At 53.2% G+C, this 17,734-nt stretch overlaps 2 protein-coding genes across 2 annotated transcripts; one reads left to right on the forward strand and one right to left on the reverse strand.

Annotated features, from left to right (window-relative positions):
- Positions 1 to 1,314: 1,314 nt before the first annotated feature.
- Positions 1,315 to 10,823, reverse strand: EMC8 (ER membrane protein complex subunit 8). The gene is made up of 5 exons (XM_084270026.1): positions 10,596 to 10,823; positions 3,910 to 3,986; positions 2,489 to 2,558; positions 1,904 to 1,998; positions 1,315 to 1,634 (listed from the first exon to the last, which is right to left on the reverse strand). The coding sequence occupies exons 1-5, from the start codon at positions 10,803 to 10,805 to the stop codon at positions 1,475 to 1,477; spliced, it is 612 nt and encodes a 203-aa protein (XP_084126152.1). The 5' UTR covers positions 10,806 to 10,823; the 3' UTR covers positions 1,315 to 1,474.
- Positions 10,824 to 11,035: 212 nt separating this feature from the next.
- COX4I1 (cytochrome c oxidase subunit 4I1) lies at positions 11,036 to 17,201 on the forward strand. The gene is made up of 5 exons (XM_084269947.1): positions 11,036 to 11,109; positions 12,373 to 12,452; positions 12,763 to 12,930; positions 14,883 to 15,014; positions 16,936 to 17,201. Exons 2-5 carry the CDS (start codon positions 12,374 to 12,376, stop codon positions 17,070 to 17,072), a joined length of 516 nt encoding a protein of 171 aa, XP_084126073.1. The 5' UTR covers positions 11,036 to 11,109; position 12,373; the 3' UTR covers positions 17,073 to 17,201.
- Positions 17,202 to 17,734: the final 533 nt, after the last annotated feature.

A 17,734-nucleotide genomic window follows, 5' to 3' on the forward strand; every position in this document is an offset into this window, starting at 1 on the left:
AACCCAAACCTTCGCCTCCTCCTTGGACAGGGAGTGTCTTGGACCACGCCTGGTGGCTTTGCTGAATCCAAGCTGTGGGGCATTCTGTGGCAGGACCTGCCTGGAGCCATTCCAGTTCTATCCCTGCTCCAGAATGGGATTTCAGCCTTATCCCACCTCTCAGGGACACCACAGGCAAAACTTGTGCTTGTTTAAACAGAAGCAGAGGTAGACCAGGAGGTTTTGACAATCTCAGCCCTTGTGTTTTAAAACAAGAGCAGCAGGGAAGCAGCAGGAACTCGGTGAGCAGACAAGCACTCTGATCTTCCTTGCAAAGGTTTTTGAGTAGGAAGGGAAGGCAAACCAGAGAAACCATCACAGTTTGAGTCTGACACACAACCCTGAGGAGCAAGGCAGCAAGACTGACACAGTGACAGGCACGCACACGAGACACAGGCTGACCAGAGAGAGCAAGGAAGCTGTCCATCCAGACCTCTTCCTCCCCTCCTCCATCAATTCCCCCCTGCCCAGTATAAAATACCACACAAGGAAATGATGCTCTAAAACTTCATTATTAGAAACAAAGATTAATTAGAAAGAAGTTGAAGGAGAACATATCAGGGCTCCTTGTATGTGGAAGGACCCGTTTTAGCCCTACTTTGGAGGCCACATGAACCACTTTAAAGTTAACCTGCTTAAAAAAACCCCCCAAAACACCACATAAAATTAACATAGCATTTCACTCCCCTCCTCTTCCACAGGCTCAAAGCACTTGAGACCTTTCACTCAGGCTCATTAGTGCGCTTCCAGTCCTTCGTACAGCTCGTTACACAATTATCCATCTTTACCTGGGGTTTAACATATTGAAACACCACCAGTGGCTGTTTGCCTGCAGAGAGCAGGAAACACTGTGGCATTGGGGAACACCGTTTCAACACGTTACCGGTGGTAAGCACACCGCAAAGCGGGTGACACGCGAGCGCGGCGCATCCTCCTGGGCAGTGTGTGTTGTACCATATGCCAACAGCAGGGTATTTCCAAACCAAGCCAAAGGAATAAAGAGTCAACTCTTATGTATTTGACCTTAAAATTTCACGTCTGAGGACAGGATTGATTTTCTTTTGAAAGGTACTTCCATCAATCGTTACAAGGTAATCTCTAGACAGATTAGAAAAAGCTCTGTAATTGGAACAGGAGGGACAAGCAGAAGTCCTTCTGGTTTCGAAGGGATGGCAACGTTCACTACAACTGGGAAGGTCTCCATGAGGACAGAGAGTTTGAGGTTCTTCCAAGGAATCTCACAGAAAAAGAGTCACCAGCTCACAGACCCATCACTCGCTGCAATGGGACATGCCACTCCTTTTTAATCAGTCGGCTTTTCACACAAGGTACTGAATATTATTCTATTTACATTCAAAAATAGCATTTTTTTCCCCCTCTCTCTTCAGTACAAAGCAGGAACACCCAGGATTTAGTCAGTAGAGACTCCCCCCCCCTAACAGAGGTGGAGGACAGCTTTGTTGATCTCTGGGTTTGTCCAGTCATTCCGGATATCATCCAGGTGATTATCAAAATCTACAAGCGTCTCGTAGGACTTGCTGTCCAAGAGAGATGCAGCGATTCTCTGGGCTTCACTCCAATCTTCACAAAAATCACTAGGATGTAAAATAACCAGGAATTAAGAGTAATCCCATAGAAAATCTCCACCACCTCTTCTGCTCTGGAAATTTAAGCCACAACCTCCACATACCTGGCTGCAGAATCCTTCTGTTCTCCCTCGCTACAGCAAGGAGCTTTAAAAGCACTCTCAGCTACACCCACCGCCCTTACTGTGTCACTCCTGGCAATCAAAATTTTGCCCTTAAAGGGTCCACCTGTTTTCCCTTTACTCCCAGAAGACAAATAACCTCAGAGGTTTACTCACACGTGCGGGTCCTTGCACCTCCACTTGTTCTCATGGAGCTCGTACACGTGAATGGCAGGCTCTACGCACTCCATCGTGAACTTGGCGTTATCGACCTGGCGTGTGACAGAGGGATACTGCTTTAGTCTCCTCCTTAAGATCCCAAGGGAAGAGATGAAATTTCAAGAGAAGTCAGATTTTGCAAACAGGGTGCCTTACACTAACTCATCTCCACTGTTCTACCCTCAAACTGAGCTGAGTTTTACACATTTGTCGCCGCGGCAAGGAGGCAAAGCATGGTTTGCTTCACAGAAGACAGGAGTTTAAGGCACAGAAGGGGGTCTGAAGTCATGAATACACTCACTGCCTTCACTCATCCCTCTCTGCTTCCTTTGAGATGGCAGAGGAGCTAACCAGAGTGTCTCCCTAGACTTGCTAAGAACTTCACTAGCTACGGGTCATTGCATCTCTTCTCCTGAGCGTTGGGAGGGAAAGCGATTAGTTCTCTGTTAAAGGATCCAGAGAAAAGCATTTAAACAGCCAGTCCAGCACTGTGGTTGTGATAGTAACAGACAGAAAGGGGTGGGGGGAAATGAAGTGATTTACCATGATGAGCGCTGTATCGTTAAAGCCCTCTGCAATCCTGGAGGCCACCTTTTCCGCGACCTGGTTGGGACTGCAGCAGAAGGCAAAAAGCAACCGTGTTATTTGAACCATGACCTTTCAACTGAAACCAGCAGGAAACCTGCTTAGAGAAAGATGTGAGAACTACACTGCCTGCTTACAAACAGGAACAAGATAGCAAGCTGATGCTACTCCTGATTGAAGTCAGAAGGCCGAGAAAACCCCAGCACTGCTCCTTCAGACACGAGCTGGATTTAGGCAACAGCAAAACGCTCAACTGCAGATTATACTTGGCTTCCTACCTTCTTCCACCAGAACAAAGACAGCAGCCACCTTTGGCCTGGCAGGCATTTAAAACAGAGTTTGCTCCCCAATCTGCATTTGAACCCACTCACTGCCCAGTTTCTCTAACGAGAAAAATCAGATAATCTTTCAAAAGGCAAACCTCGAGCGTGCCTCACAGATGACAATCTCTACACTCTGCCATTTATCTTCAGAAATGAAGTCAGAGTTTAAAGAAAGAAAAAAAACAAAACAAACAACACAAACCAAGCCTGGGATATTCTTGCAAGCCTCAAACACAGCAGGCAAACTGCATCTTCTCCTTAAAAACACCTCCAGCAGATTAATTTCCCCTTGTAAGGGATGGATAAATTAACATCCTGTTAGATACTTTAGCAGCATTATTACTTAGGATGGGTATTAACAAAATAACCAGTATGTAGCATGATGCTTTCAGCAAACTGCTTATGTTTATTGTTAAATGCAAGTATGATGTGTTCTCATTAGTCCTGAGACTGGATTTGTGAGATAGATACTGGGGAAAATCTTTGATATGCTTACCTGAAACTACGTCGCAGCGCTGCGGGAAGGCCCGTTTAGTGAGAAATTTGAGTTAGCAGGGGAAAAAAATGACTAATCCCAGGGCAAGTATGTGAAAAGAGATCTCTCTGGGTGACTGACATCATCTTCCATTACAAGAGAGTCTCTTTACCACACAAGAAAACGCCTCAATAAAACTCAGAGACAATTAAGGAGTTTAGTAAGAATTAGTTCACTCCTGAAAGATTTCCTCCAAAAAATACTCAGGAGTCAGTTGAGTTTCCAAGCAAATGTGCCTGTGAATTTTGGCTATTTCCCTGACAACTGTAATTAAACTGGCTGGCAGCAGTTCAAAGCCCAGCCTTTTATAGCATCCACTAAAGAGGAGCGATTCTGGAAAGCCTGGGGTTTCTGCACCTGAACAAAGGGCGCATCCACCAGCCAGGGGAAGACAATGTGAAACCAGATGACAGTTGTCAAAGTTAATCAAGAGGCGTCGATTTACGTGGCTGATTTTTGTTGGCAGAGTCCAAAGTACAAGGGAAAAAGAGCAAACAGAAGGAAATGTTGCACCAACACACCTGGCATCTTTCACGCGTTCGTTCGCCTGGTAATATCCAGCTATCACGTAGCTATTCTCTTTGCACCAAGAGTCAATCTGAAAAAGGAATTGGAACAATTAAGCTCGGGGGGGGGGGGGGGGGGAAGAATAAAACTAGAAGAGAAAACCCCAAAGATCTAAGGAAAATCTCCTGTCTATCCTGTAAGTAAAAGAGTGGTTGAAGCGTTACAGTAACTTTGCTGATTGCTCCTTTAGATATCGATGTATTTATACAGATACTGACGCCCGTGCTCACACACAGGGTTTGGGTGATTTCTTGAGAGCAGAGAAAGCAAGTCAGGTGTTTGGAGAATGATGGAAAACATGAAGCAAGTGGAGCAAAAGAGCAAGAAGGTCAAAGCCTGGCCTAAATGTGAATGATAGGAGTAGCAGAGTCACAGAATCACACAGAATCACAGGGGTTGGACCTCCAGAGATGGGACCTCCAGAGATCATCGGGTCCAACCCCCCTGCCAAAGCAGCTCCCCAGCTCATACTGCACAGGTCAGTGTCCAGACAGGTCTTGAGTATCTCCAGAGAAGGAGACTCCACACCCCCTGGGCAGCCTGTCCCAGGGCTCCCTCACCCTCACTGGGTAAAAGTTCTTCCCCATGTTGGTGGGGAACTCCCTGTGCTCCAACTTGAGCCCATCGCCCCTTGTCCTGTCCCAACAGACACTGAGAAGAGGCTGCCCATGTCCCCCTGTGTCCCACCCTTCAGCTGTTGATCCCCATTGATCAGATCCCCTCTCAGGCTTCTTCTCTGCAGGCTGAACAGCCCCAGCTCACTCAGCCTTTCCTCACAGGGGAGATGCTCCAGGCCTTTAACCATCTCTGTCCCTCCTCTGGACTCTCTCCAGGAGATCCCTGGCTGTTTTATCCCAGGGAGCCCAGAACTGGACACAACACTCCAGGTGGGGCCTGACCAGGGCAGAGCAGAGGGGGAGGATCCCCTCCTGTGACCTGCTGGCCACACTCCTCCTGATGCCCCCAGTATCCCATTGTCTCTCTCAGTCCCCAGGGCACACTGCTGGCTCATCGCCACCCTGTCACCCACCAAACACTCTCCTGCTCAGCCACAAGAGAAGGGTTGGAGGAAAGTACTTATTGGCACGAATTCCCTCATCTCTGCCACGGGTCAGCTCCTCCTTATTTAGAATCATAGAATCACAGTCTGGGTTGGAAGGGACCCCAAGGGTCACAGAGCTCCAACCCCCTGCCACAGGCAGGGACACCAACCTCCAGGCCTGGAGCTACACAAGGTTGCCCAGGGCCCCAGCCAACCTGGCCTTGAACACCCCCAGGGATGGGGCACCCACCCCCTCTCTGGGCAGCCCCTTCCAGCCCCTCACCACTCTCTCTGCAAAGAACTTCCCCCAAATATCTCATCTCACCCTTCCTTCCTCCAGCTTCACTCCAGACCCCTTGTCCTGCCAGTCTCTGCCCTTTAACAAGCTGATTCCCCTCCTGTTCCTCTGCTCCCTTCAGGGACTGGAAGGCTGCAGTGAGGTCCCCCCACAGCCTTCTCTTCTCCAGGCTGACCCAGCCCAGCTCCCTCAGCCTCTCTCCATAGGGGAGCTGCTCCAGCCCTCTGAGCATCTCTGTAGCTCCTCTGACCCCTCTCCAACAGTCCCACATCTTTCTCATACTGGGAACCCCAGATCTGGACACAGGACTCCATCTGGGGCCTCACAGCCCCTCTACTTTAGCCCCTCTACTATGTGAACACTTAAACATATGTTATTTGTATACAATTCACACAACTTCTGAGTAACAGGAGTAGAAACATTGACATAGTTTGGGGGTTTCCTAAGGGTGGTTTCAGCATGCCCACACAGCCGTTCTTTGCACTGGACCTGAATCCCTCCTGCTGAGCCTGTCTTGCTTTAAAAATACACAGATACACATGACATTTCCCCTTATAACTGAGGATATCAAGTCAGCATAATACAGAGCCCTGAAAGACAGAAGTGGAGAAAGCAGCTAGAATTTTCCTTTGCAGTCCCTAGAGAGTGTGTCTCAAAAAACCACCCTCAACAGCTATATTAAACCTGAGGCCAAAAATACATCTGCTGCTGACCTGTCGCATCCTGTAAGTCAAATCAATCTCACTTTTAGCAATAATTATGGTATTAAACTGCATAAACAAGCAAACAAAAAAAAAGCCATGTGAATAATCCCTCCTCCATGAGGAGGATGACATGGATTTACGTGGCTACCCTCCACCCCCAGAGCTGTGTAGCCCTGGTGCAGCTGAGGGCCAAGTGCTGTTTCAATTACAAACCCATTTTTGAGGGCTTAGGACTATGGGTTTAATTGTTAGTGGCTTGAAAGCTTGGCATTAAAGCCACAAGCTTAGATATTAAGATTAATAATAATAATAAAAAAAAGAGCCTGTCAATTTAAGGGGAAAACCAGTTCTAAATGGATTTTTGTTGTGTATCGAAGAGTGGTCTTTGAAGAACTAAACCCAAACAAAAACAGTGTCTGGTTTTTCAGTTCTCAGTTCCCCAAGTGGCAATTATAAACTGCTTCTGTGAAAAGAAGAAATAAACCTCTATTTGAAATTAAAGCCACTCCCACCTGCAATTTCCAAACACTCTCTACCAGCAGCACTGTTGCCACAGGTAGCCTGAGCATCAGTGAGCCCCTGGTATCACATCCAGCCCTGACAAGGGTAACTCAAGGGGACACACACACACACACAAATCACATCTTGATTCCACCCCCCTTGAAAAATCCAAAGAGCTCCAGGCCAGGGGGAACCAGCCCCACCAACCCAGGGGGAAGTGTTGCTTGGGTTTGTTGGTTTTATTTGTGAGATGATGTGGTTGTAAAACCACATCAATTCGCAGAGAAATCCCAAAGTGCAACAAAATAAAGCTCAAACCAAACGAAACCCATGTGAAACTTACAGAATCAATCACAGAATGGCATGGGTTGGAAGGGACCCCAAGGATCATAGAGCTCCAACCCCCCCTTAATTAGCTTTTTCTCTAACAACTGTGTTTTTGAAAGGGATTTCAAACCAACAGCCCTGCTTCTGCTCTCTCCTCCAGAGCAACAGAGCTTCCAGCACTGCTGTGTGCTTCATAAAATCTAACCCTGCAGATTCCTTGTGCTAAAGCACCCCTTTTTCCAGGTGTTTTACAAGTTACAGCACACACAAGCCCCTCTGAGAAAGGTTCCCTGATGAAATCTGGAAACTATTGCTCCTTCACGACACTCTGGGATAACTCAGGTCAGGGCAGAGGTGGTGAAACTCCTGGGGATGGTTCTAGAAAAGCCTTGTAAGTAGGATCAGTAACTGAACAGAGGCACCTGGCTGCAAACACCGAGTCTCAGCCAGGCTCATCACACTGATTTTTTTAGCAGCCTTGTGGTATGTTGCAAGGGAGGGGTGAGAGCGCCCTCCTCCTGAACCTCTCAGCCATGCCTCCAGCTTCCAGAGCTGCGTGACAGCGCTCAGTGACACCTTTGCCTTTGTTTCAACAAAAAACAAGAGCAAAAGCCCTTGGGCTCTTGTCCAGCACCGTGTTTTCAAGCTGCCAACTATCACAGGAGTCATCTGATGTGACTGCAAACCACAGCATGTCCCTAATTAACATGGGAAACACCGTGGGGGTTTCCAAACTTTACCTTTTCCTACCAAAACCCCAGAGCAAATACCTGAGATGCTGCCATTTCTTATTACTTTGTTTTGGTTCCATAGGGATTTGCTTCCTGTAAATGTGGGGAGATGTTTCAGATGTTGCAAGGAAGAGGATTTATTTCCTAACAATCCCATCCTGCAGTGAGATCTACAGCAGAAATCTACACCACAGGCCTCCAGTTCAGGAAAAGTCACTGCTGACCCCACAGGAAGACTCCTGAGACTGATTTAAAGGCAAAACCTATGTGTCCTTTATCTGTATTAGACATGTTATTGTGTAACTTCTACTTGTACCCAGAGGAAGAAATGAATTGCCATGGTTGAAAAAGGTGATTGTGCCCCTGGACTGGGCACTGGTAAGGCTGCAGCTTGAGTGCTGGGTCCAGTTCTGGGCTCCTCACCATCAGAAGGACAGTGAGGTCCTGGAGTGAGTCCAGAGAAGGGCAACCAGGCTGGGGAAGGGGCTGGAGGGCAAATCCTCTGAGGAGCAGCTGAGGGAGCTGGGGGTGTTGAGCCTGGAGAAGGGGAGGCTGAGGGGAAACCTTCTCCCCACCTCCCCTGCCCTGCCAGGAGGGTGCAGAGAGGTGGGCGATGGTCTCTTCAGCCAGGGGACAGGAGCTGGGACAAGGGGCAATGGGCTCAAGCTGCCCCAGGGCAGGGTCAGCTCAGCTGGGAGGGGAAAGTTCTTCCCTGGCAGAGTTGTGGGGCTGTGGCACAGGCTGCCCAGGGAGGGGCTGAGTCACCCCCTGGGTGTGTTTAACAGGGGAGATGAGGTGCTCAGGGATCTGGGGCAGCACAGGATGGGAATGGTTGGACTTGATGATGTTAAAGGTCTTTTCCAACCTTGTGATTCTGTGAAGCCAAAGCCCTGCCCACATTAAACCCAGTACCACCAGTATCACTGCATTTTCCTGAGCAGTAAGGAGAGGAAACCCATCAGCAGGGACAGTAGAAAGGGCTGATGTGAGCAGCACACGTCTCTGGGTTCCTCCTACACCGTTAAGCTGCTGTCAAAATCTTTAAGACTGACAAATTTCATGAGCTCCCCCAGCAGTTATGGCAAAGCTAAATGGCCAGGGCTCAGGCTCAGCTCCTCTTCCTGTGCCCCTGGCTGTGCTGCATCACGTGGCAGCTTCAGGAAGAGCTCAAAGTTCCCATCTCAATGGAGAAAAATGGAAATTTTTTTTACAGTTAATTGTTTTTTGATCAAGAAATCTGTTAAACTGCAAGGAATGTGTAGGTCAAGGAGCCTAGAAGAATCAGAAAGTCGTTATTTTTAGCTGTGGGATAGGAATGGATCTTCTCCTGCTTAATAACAAGTCTTAAAGCAGAGGGAAAAGTCTGGAGCTCAAATCACTCCCAGATCTCATGTTGGTGGTGGCTACGCCTACAGTGAAGATACCAAAGCCCTTCTTTGCTCCAGATCTGCACCAGCCCATCCCAACTCCCTATTACAACAAAATCTGGGCACGTTTTGCTCCTTCCAACTTCTGGCTTTGCTGAGGGAACTCTCCCCAAACACCAGGAGGAACAGAGCTGCTGCCCAGCACAGGAACAGCACCTGGTTGTTACAACCAAGGAACTGGGTCAAGACTGGGAACCACCAGCCCTACAGTCCTGACACCCCTCTCATCCTGCCCACGTGACAGCAAGGAGGGAAAAGGGATTGTCCCACGCTGATTTACTGCAAGGCTCTTCCACAGCAGTGGGCAAGGCATGGGATACATGGTAACAGGGAGCACTCGGCTGCCCCTGGGCTATCCCAGGGTTAACTGACCAACAACAAGCTTGCAAGATGCCAAGTGCAGTATGAAGTGACATGATTTTTCTTCTTCTTTAGGCTAGCAGCTTCCACAAGTGAGGGGAAGTACACCAAAATGAATTAAGAACTAGACATTCAGGCAAAGCCTGCACACCTTTACTTGGAGATGAGCAGGTCCTCGGCCATTTAGCCAACGCTGCTTTGAAATGCCTTGGAGTTGAGCAGGGAAAAGCTCTTTCTGCTGCTGAAGGAAGGCGTTCCACCGCCCCCTACCCCGCCCCGGGAGGTACTGGGGGATAACCACGCCCGTAAAAACAGCGCTTTCCCCGCCCTGAAACAAGGACTCAGAACCCCCGAGGCCCGGCAGCTCTGTGCTGCTTCGCCAGCAGCCGCCGTACAGCAGGGTGGGCCTCGGGGTTTCACAGAATCACAGAGTTATCAAGGTTGGAAAAGACCTAAAAGATCATCCAGTCCAGCCATTCACCTATTACTACTAGCTCCCACTAAACCATGTCCCTCAATACACCATCTAGTCTTTCCTTGAACACCCCCAGGGTCGGTGACTCCACCACCTCCCTGGGCAGTGCATTCCAGTGCCTGACTACCCTTTCTGAGAAGTAGTGCTTCCTAATGTCCAGACTGAATCTCCCCTGGCGCAGCTGGATACCATTCCCTCTAGTTTCCTTTCTTTCCTCTCCAATCTCCTCACCCCACGGATCCAGCTGGCCGAGCCGCGCCTTGCCGGGACCCCACGTCCCCTCAGCACCGGCCCTTCCTCAGCTCAGGGCCTGAAGACGACCCCCCCACCCCATCCCCCATCCCCATATCCTCAGCACCGGCCCTTCCTCAGCTCAGGGCCTGGAGACGACCCCCCCAACCCATCCCCCATCCCCATATCCCCCAGCACCGGCCCTTCCTCGGCTCAGGGCCTGGAGACGACCCCCCCCCCCCACCATCCCTCATCCCCATATCCCCCCAGCACCGGCCCTTCCTCGGCTCAGGGCCTGGAAACGACCCCCCCACCCCATCCCCCATCCCCATATCCTCAGCACCGGCCCTTCCTCAGCTCAGGGCCTGGAGACGACCCCCGACCCCCCCCCCCCCCCCCATCCCCATATCCCCTCAGCACCGGCCCTTCCTCGGCTCAGGGCCTGGAGACGATTTCTCCCCCACCCCCCCATCCCCATATCCCCCCATCCCGCACGCCAGCTCCTCCCTCCCAGCCAGGCCTAGGGCAGGGCCCGGGACCTTACCAAGGTGAGGGCCACCTCCAGCATGGGCGCCAAGGCCAGGGTGCCGTGGAAGAGCGGGATGCAGTCGACGAAGAGCGAGGGGGGCCCGGCCTGCTCGCGGCGCGGGGCGCCCGACGGCCTCTCGGCCACCAGCAGCCCGTTCACGGCGCAGTGCGGGTACTTCGCGCTGTGAAGCACCATTTTACAGTAGGCCTGCGTGGTCAGCTTCATCCTGCCGCGGCCACACAGCCCCGCGGCCGCCGCCACACACACAACCCACCCACCCCCCCACCTCCCCCGGTACCGGCTCCGCTGCCGCCGGCTCCCCCCTCAGGCCACCTGCCGCCAAGCGCCGCCGGCACTGTCGTAAAACAGCGCCAGTGAAGGGAGACAGTCCGCCCGCATCCCATCAGCCCCCCCCCCGGATAGGGGCCGCTCCTTTGCGGCGTCTCCCTCCCCGCGTCTCCCGGCGTGCCCCGCGCTTCCGCTCCGCGCCTCCTTCCGGTCGCTGCCCGGCGTAGAGGACGGTCGCCAGGTCGTTGGGCCGCGGCGGGCTGCGGGGCCGGGACGGGCCGCTCGCTGCTCCTGGCAGGGCGGCGCCTCCCCGCCGCGTCCCTCCGGCCCTGGGGAGCGGCGGGGGGGCCGGGACGGTGCGGGTTGGGGGGGTGTGAGGGGGTGGGGAGCGGGACGGGGGGGCCCAGCGGCCTCCCCTCCCCTTGCGGGGCCCAGCGGCCTCCCCTCCCCTTGCGGGGCCCAGCGGCCTCCCCCTCCCCTTGCGGGGCCCAGCGCTGCCCCCGCTGTTGCCGGGTCGGCCTCACGCCGCCGGTGTCACTTCAGGCCGGGCGGGGGGGGCCTTCCCGCACCGTGAGCACCGTGCCAAGGTCAGGGGTGGGCTGCGGGCCCCGCGCTCGCCTCACGGCGGGGGAAGGGGAAGGGTCGCGGGGGGGAAGGGTGGGGATGGTTCTGAGCTCGGAGCAGGCCCGTGTCTCGCAGCACAAGCGCTGCTGCCGCTGAGCCCTTGTATGGGCACCCTGGGGCTGCGGGAGAAACCGCTACCTGGGCGTCTGCCCTTCCTGCCGTTGAGGTGTTTCCTGGGATGCATCCGGGCATGGCTGGCTCAGGGCTCCTGGCTGGTGCCTGCTAACGGTTTGTTCCCGTGTCCCAGTGGGGCACAAGGTCTTGGAGTCCCGGTGCAGGGGGAAACAGGGAGAGGAGAACTCATCTGAGCAGCCACAGTGGGGAGCTGACGGAGCTGGGCTGGTTCAGCCTGGAGAAGAGAAGGCTGTGGGGGGACTTCACTGCAGCCTTCCAGTCCCTGAAGGGAGCAGAGGAACAGGAGGGGAATCAGCTTGTTAAAAGGGTAGATAATGGCAGGACAAGGGGGATGTATTAAAACTAAAGGAAGGAAGATTTAGATGAGATATGAGGGGGAAGCTTTTTACAGAGAGTGGTGAGGGGCTGGAAGGGGCTGCCCAGAGAGGGGGTGGGTGCCCCATCCCTGGGGGTGTTCAAGGCCAGGTTGGCTGGGGCCCTGGGCAACCTTGTGTAGCTCCAGGCCTGGAGGTTGGTGTCCCTGCCTGTGGCAGGGGGTTGGAGCTCTGTGACCCTTGGGGTCCCTTCCAACCCGGATCAGTCTGGGAATCTATGATTCTATGAATGTTTGGCTTGGTGGGGTGGAAAGCCTTTAGGCCAGCTTTGATTTTCCTCAGACCACCAGAAGATGCTGTTACTCCACTTCTTTACCTCCTGCACCTTCACCTGACACCGAGGCTTACCTGCTGTTGCTTTATCCTGACAGGATGTTGGCTGCAAGGGCGTTCAGCCTCATTGGGAAGAGAGCCATTTCCACCTCTGCCTGTGTCAGAGCACATGGTCACGGTAGGTCAGCAGCTGCCTTGTTCTTTCAGTCAGGGGACTAAAGCAGGAGGATGTGAAAAGCTGCTGCTGGGCTTTGGGTGAGGAAGGGCTGGGGGTTGATGAGGCTGGTCCCTTGTGTGGTGGCAGATGGCATTGCTGAGGCATATGGTTGTTAAATGCTTCACCTGGAAGCTCTTTTCCCCCCCTGGATCCCTTAACTCCTCCCCTTTCTGTTCCAGCTGGGGGGGGGTTCTCAGTATGATAACCCCTGAGAGATGCTGGTGTGGGAGCAGGGAGCTGGACTGGGGTGTCTGTTGTGTTTCCCCTGCAGCTGGGGTGATCAAAGCAGAAGATTTCAGCCTCCCAGCCTATGTGGATCGCCGGGACGTCCCCCTGCCCGAGGTGGCCTTTGTGAAGGATCTCTCTGCTCAGCAGAAAGCCCTGAAAGAGAAGGAAAAGGCATCTTGGACAGCTCTCTCTGTTGATGAGAAGGTTGAATGTAGGTACCAGGGGGGCTTTGAGTAACCTTTACAACCAGCAGTGACACGATTCATCCTTCCACACATCCCTTATCAATTCCCTCTCACCATCTTCATGGCCACCTCTGGACCCACTCCAGCAGCACCATTCTTCCAGCACCTTCCCCCCCTATTCCCTGTCCTCCTTCTCTTTCCTTGGCCAAAATCCCAAGGCTCTGCAATGCAATCATGTTCACTCAGAGGGATAAATTACTCCACTGTGTAGTCTTACTTTTTCTCTGGAGAGATTTCTGCCTGGGGTAGATTGTTTGACCCTAATTTGGTCATCTCTGCTCCCCCAAATCTGCATTTTTTTGTGAAGAACAATGTAGATTTACTGCAGACAATCACCCCAGGTGTTGTAGCTCCATATAGCATCACACAATATACCATGTTTCATCACAGCCTTACTCTGTGTGTGAGCGGTGGTGCCTCTTACACCCTCTGAGCTGTGGAGGAGCTGTGGTGGTCCCAGTGGAGCTCTTCATGGGTCTGCTGGTGGAGATGGGTGCTGTGGGTTCTTGGGGCTGTTTCCATGAGTTAAAGCCCCTGCCATGGTGTCTGTTAGGTGACTCAGTGATGATTTCTTCTAGAAAAGGGTTAATAATTGTATTTGTTTCCTGATTCCCCTCTGCTGGCAATCAACAAGCCAGGAAAACTCTTTATTATCATAATAAATTGCAGTTGTTGGGCCAGAGTTGCCAAATTTCAGCTGATTAAAGGGCTGGGTGGGTCTTGTGTCCTACAGATAAAACCACCTGGGGTTTGCTAAGTGAGATTTGGCCCCATGAACAGTTCTGTACCCCCCTGGGTGATGCTGGGGAGGTGTAAAACCCTTCTGGGAACCGCTGAAACGCTCCTGACTGCTGGTTGGAGGTTGTCATGGTGAAGCTGAGAGAGAGCTTTGGAGGAGACGGGTTTTCCCACTCGGATTGTTTGTGCTAGGGAGCTTTGCAGTCTGTAACAGCCCTGGGAATGGGAAAGGAATGGGAAGGAAGGGAAAGGAACGGGAAGGAAGGGAGGGAAAGGAACGGGAAGGAAGGGAGGGAAAGGAACGGGAAGGAAGGGAGGGAAAGGAACGGGAAGGAAGGGAGGGAAAGGAACGGGAAGGAAGGGAGGGAAAGGAACGGGAAGGAAGGGAGGGAAAGGAACGGGAAGGAAGGAAGGGAAAGGAACGGGAAGGAAGGAATGGGAGGAACAGGAAGGAAGGAATGGGAGGAACGGGAAGGAAGGAAGGGAAAGGAACGGGAAGGAAGGGAAAGGAACGGGAAGGAAGGGAAAGGAACGGGAAGGAAGGGAAAGGAACGGGAAGGAAGGGAAAGGAACGGGAAGGAAGGGAAAGGAACGGGAAGGAAGGGAAAGGAACGGGAAGGAAGGGAAAGGAACGGGGAGGGAAAGGAACGGGGAGGGAAAGGAACGGGGAGGGAAAGGAACGGGGAGGGAAAGGAACGGGGAGGGAAAGGAATGGGAAGGGAGGGAAAGGAATGGGGAGGGAAAGGAATGGGAAGGGAGGGAAAGGAATGGGAAGGGAAAGAAATGGGGAGGGAAAGGAATGGGAAGGGAGGGAAAGAAATGGGGAGGGAAAGGAATAGGAAGGGAAAGGAATGGGAAGGGAGGGAAAGGAATGGGAAGGGAGGGAAAGGGAGGAGGGGGGGAGGAAGGGAAAGGAAAGGGGGAGGAAGGGAAAGGAAAGGGGGAGGAAGGGAAAGGAAAGGGGGAGGAAGGGAAAGGAAGGGAAAGGGAGGAAGGGAAGGGAAGAGGAAGTAAGGACGGGAAGGAAGTGGGATAGGAAGGAATAGAAAGGAAGGAGGAAGGGAAGGAAGGGCAAGGGAAGGGAGGGCAAGGGAAGGAAGGGCTCCGTTTCCCCTCTGTGGGCGCTGGGTTCTGGCCGCCGCGTGGCAGCGGCCGAGCAGCGCCCTGTGTCCCTGCCCAGTGTACCGCATCAAGTTCAACGAGAGCTACGCCGAGATGAACCGCGGCTCCAGCGAGTGGAAGACTGTGCTGGGGGGAGTGCTCTTCTTCCTGGGGGTGACCGGCCTCATCCTCATCTGGCAGAAGCATTACAGTAAGTAAAGGCCCTACAGGACAGGCTGGGGGGTGACCTGCTGGAGAGGAGCTCTGCGGAGAAGGACATGGGGGTCCTGGTGGGTGACAGGGTGGCCATGAGCCAGCAGTGTGCCCTGGGGGCTGAGAGAGACAATGGGATCCTGGGGGCATCAAGAGGAGTGTGGCCAGCAGGTCACAGGAGGGGATCCTCCCCCTCTGCTCTGCACTGGTCAGGCCCCACCTGGAGTGTTGTGTCCAGTGCTGGGCTCCCTGGGATCAAAAAGCCAGGGATCTCCTGGAGAGAGTCCAGAGGAGGGACAGAGATGGTTAAAGGCCTGGAGCATCTCCCCTGTGAGGAAAGGCTGAGTGAGCTGGGGCTGTTCAGCCTGGAGAGAAGAAGACTAAAGGGGGACCTTATTAGTGTTTATAACCATCTTCAGTATGGGATGCAAGGGCAAATGGCCAGCCCCTTCTCAGGGTCTGTGGGGACAGGACAAGGGGCAATGGCTGCAAGTTGGAGCATAGGAAGTTCCTCACCAACGTGTGGCGGAACTTCTTCCCAGTGAGGGTGAGGGAGCCCTGGGACAGGCTGCCCAGGGGGTGTGGAGTCTCCTTCTCTGGAGAGATTCCAGCCGTGTCTGGACACCGACCTGTGTGACCTGTCCCAGGGACCCTGCTTGGGCAGGGGGTTGGACCTGATGAGCTCTGGAGGTCCCTTCCAGCCCCTGTGATTCTACAGGGGTGACTCCCAAATGAAGAACAGCTCATGCCTGGTGGGGAGAATCCTCTAGAAACCACTCAGCTGTTGGGAATGGTGGTGGGTGCTGGGGAGCTCCTCCTGGCAGCTGCTGGCTGTTAAATCCCTGAAGGCTCCACTCTGGAGTTGTAGCTTCATGGGGAGTGGTGCAAACACAGCGTGAGTCAGGAAGGTGATGGAGGGAGAGAGGAAAGGGAGGGGAGGCAGCAGTGCTGTGCTGATGGTGGCAGAGCTTCCCCCTTCCGTGAATTCCTGCTGTCACAGGAGCTGGTTGCTGCCTGGGCAATGAACACTGGGGTTTCTGCTGCAGCTGGCTTCCTTCCCAGCTCCTTTCTACCCCAGGGGAGCTTCCCTCCAGCTGCTGGGAGGCAGAGAGCGCTGTTAGATGAGTTGCTCTCTGTCTTTTTCCTTTGTTGTGGTTGAGGGAGAAGGCTGCTGGCTTGGTACGAGCTGGTACTGATGCTAGAGAATGGCCCTGGACTGGGCACTGGTGAGGCTGCAGCTTGAGTTCTGGGTCCAGTTCTGGGCTCCTCACCATCAGAAGGACATTGAGGTCCTGGAGCGAGTCCAGAGAAGGGCAACCAGGCTGGGGAAGGGGCTGGAGGGCAAATCCTCTGAGGAGCAGCTGAGGGAGCTGGGGGTGTTGAGCCTGGAGAAGGGGAGGCTGAGGGGAGACCTTCTCCCCACCTCCCCTGCCCTGCCAGGAGGGTGCAGAGAGGTGGGTGATGGTCTCTTCAGCCAGGGGACAGGAGATGGGATGAGGGGCAATGGGCTCAAGCTGCCCCAGGGCAGGGTCAGCTCAGCTGGGAGGGGAAAGTTCTTCCCTGGCAGAGTTGTGGGGCTGTGGCACAGGCTGCCCAGGGAGGGGCTGAGTCACCCCCTGGGTGTGTTTAACAGAGGGGAGATGAGGTGCTCAGGGATCTGGTTTAGCACAGGATGGGAATGGTTGGACTGGGTGATTTTAAAGGTCTTTTCCAACCTTGTGGTTCTGTGAATCAACAGGGGCATCTGGTCTGAGCTAAACTCTTTGGAAATACAGTTTGGGTTGGAACAGGTGATGACATGAGTGTGCCTTGGGTGCAGGGTGGTGGTGGGGAAGCTTTTAATTAACAAAACTTTCACCTCTGCTCCCACCTTGCTCCTTCTGCCTCCTGATACAACAACTCCTCCTCTTGCACTGCAGTGTACGGCCCCATTCCCCACACCTTCTCTGACGAGTGGATCTCCATGCAGACCAAGAGAATGTTGGACATGAGGATTAACCCTGTGGAGGGCATCTCTTCCCAGTGGGATTTTGAGAAGAATGAATGGAAGAAATAAAGCAACTGGGTGGAACCTGGCACTGCTCAACTAGGAAGCGATTCCATCGCCTGAGTGTGACCTTGTTGCTTGTACTGGAACGACCTCTCTGCCTACATACGTGCTAATAAACGTCTGGTGAACTTGAAAGCTTGATTGGTCTTTGCAGGTGTTTGTTGGGATGGGAGTGTGTAGGTTGAGAGGGGCAGAGCTCTCCTTTGTAGTCTTGTGGTTGGTGTGTAAGGGGCTGAAGGGAACATCTCGAGGTCTGTGTGGAAGATAAACAGATCCCGGCTCCTGCTGAGGTTCCACCTCCTGTAACTGCTCTGAAAACCACACAGCAGCTCCTCAAAAGGCAGCAGCATAGGTCAAACTGAGCAGTTTGTGGGGCTGGGGTGAGCTCTCCTCCACCTGCCTGTCCTCCCAGGGAAGGAAGGGACAGTCCAGGCAGGCTGCAGACCTTGCTGCCACCCCGACTGGGGTGAGCAAGAGGGAATGAATGCGTCTGGTTCAGCCCAGAACAGGTTTGAGATGAAACCCCAGCACGTGTTTCGTGCCTTGAGGTGATGGTGTTGGGAGAGGGGGTGCTGCAGCTGGGGGAGGGAAGGAAACAGCATTTGCTGGGAGCATCTCAGAGCTCTTCTTAAATCCAGTGGTCTGAACACATGTTTTGGTTCATGGCT

Source organism: Gallinula chloropus (genome assembly GCF_964237585.1).
Source record: "Gallinula chloropus genome assembly, chromosome: 13".
Taxonomy (NCBI): Eukaryota; Metazoa; Chordata; class Aves; order Gruiformes; family Rallidae; genus Gallinula; species Gallinula chloropus.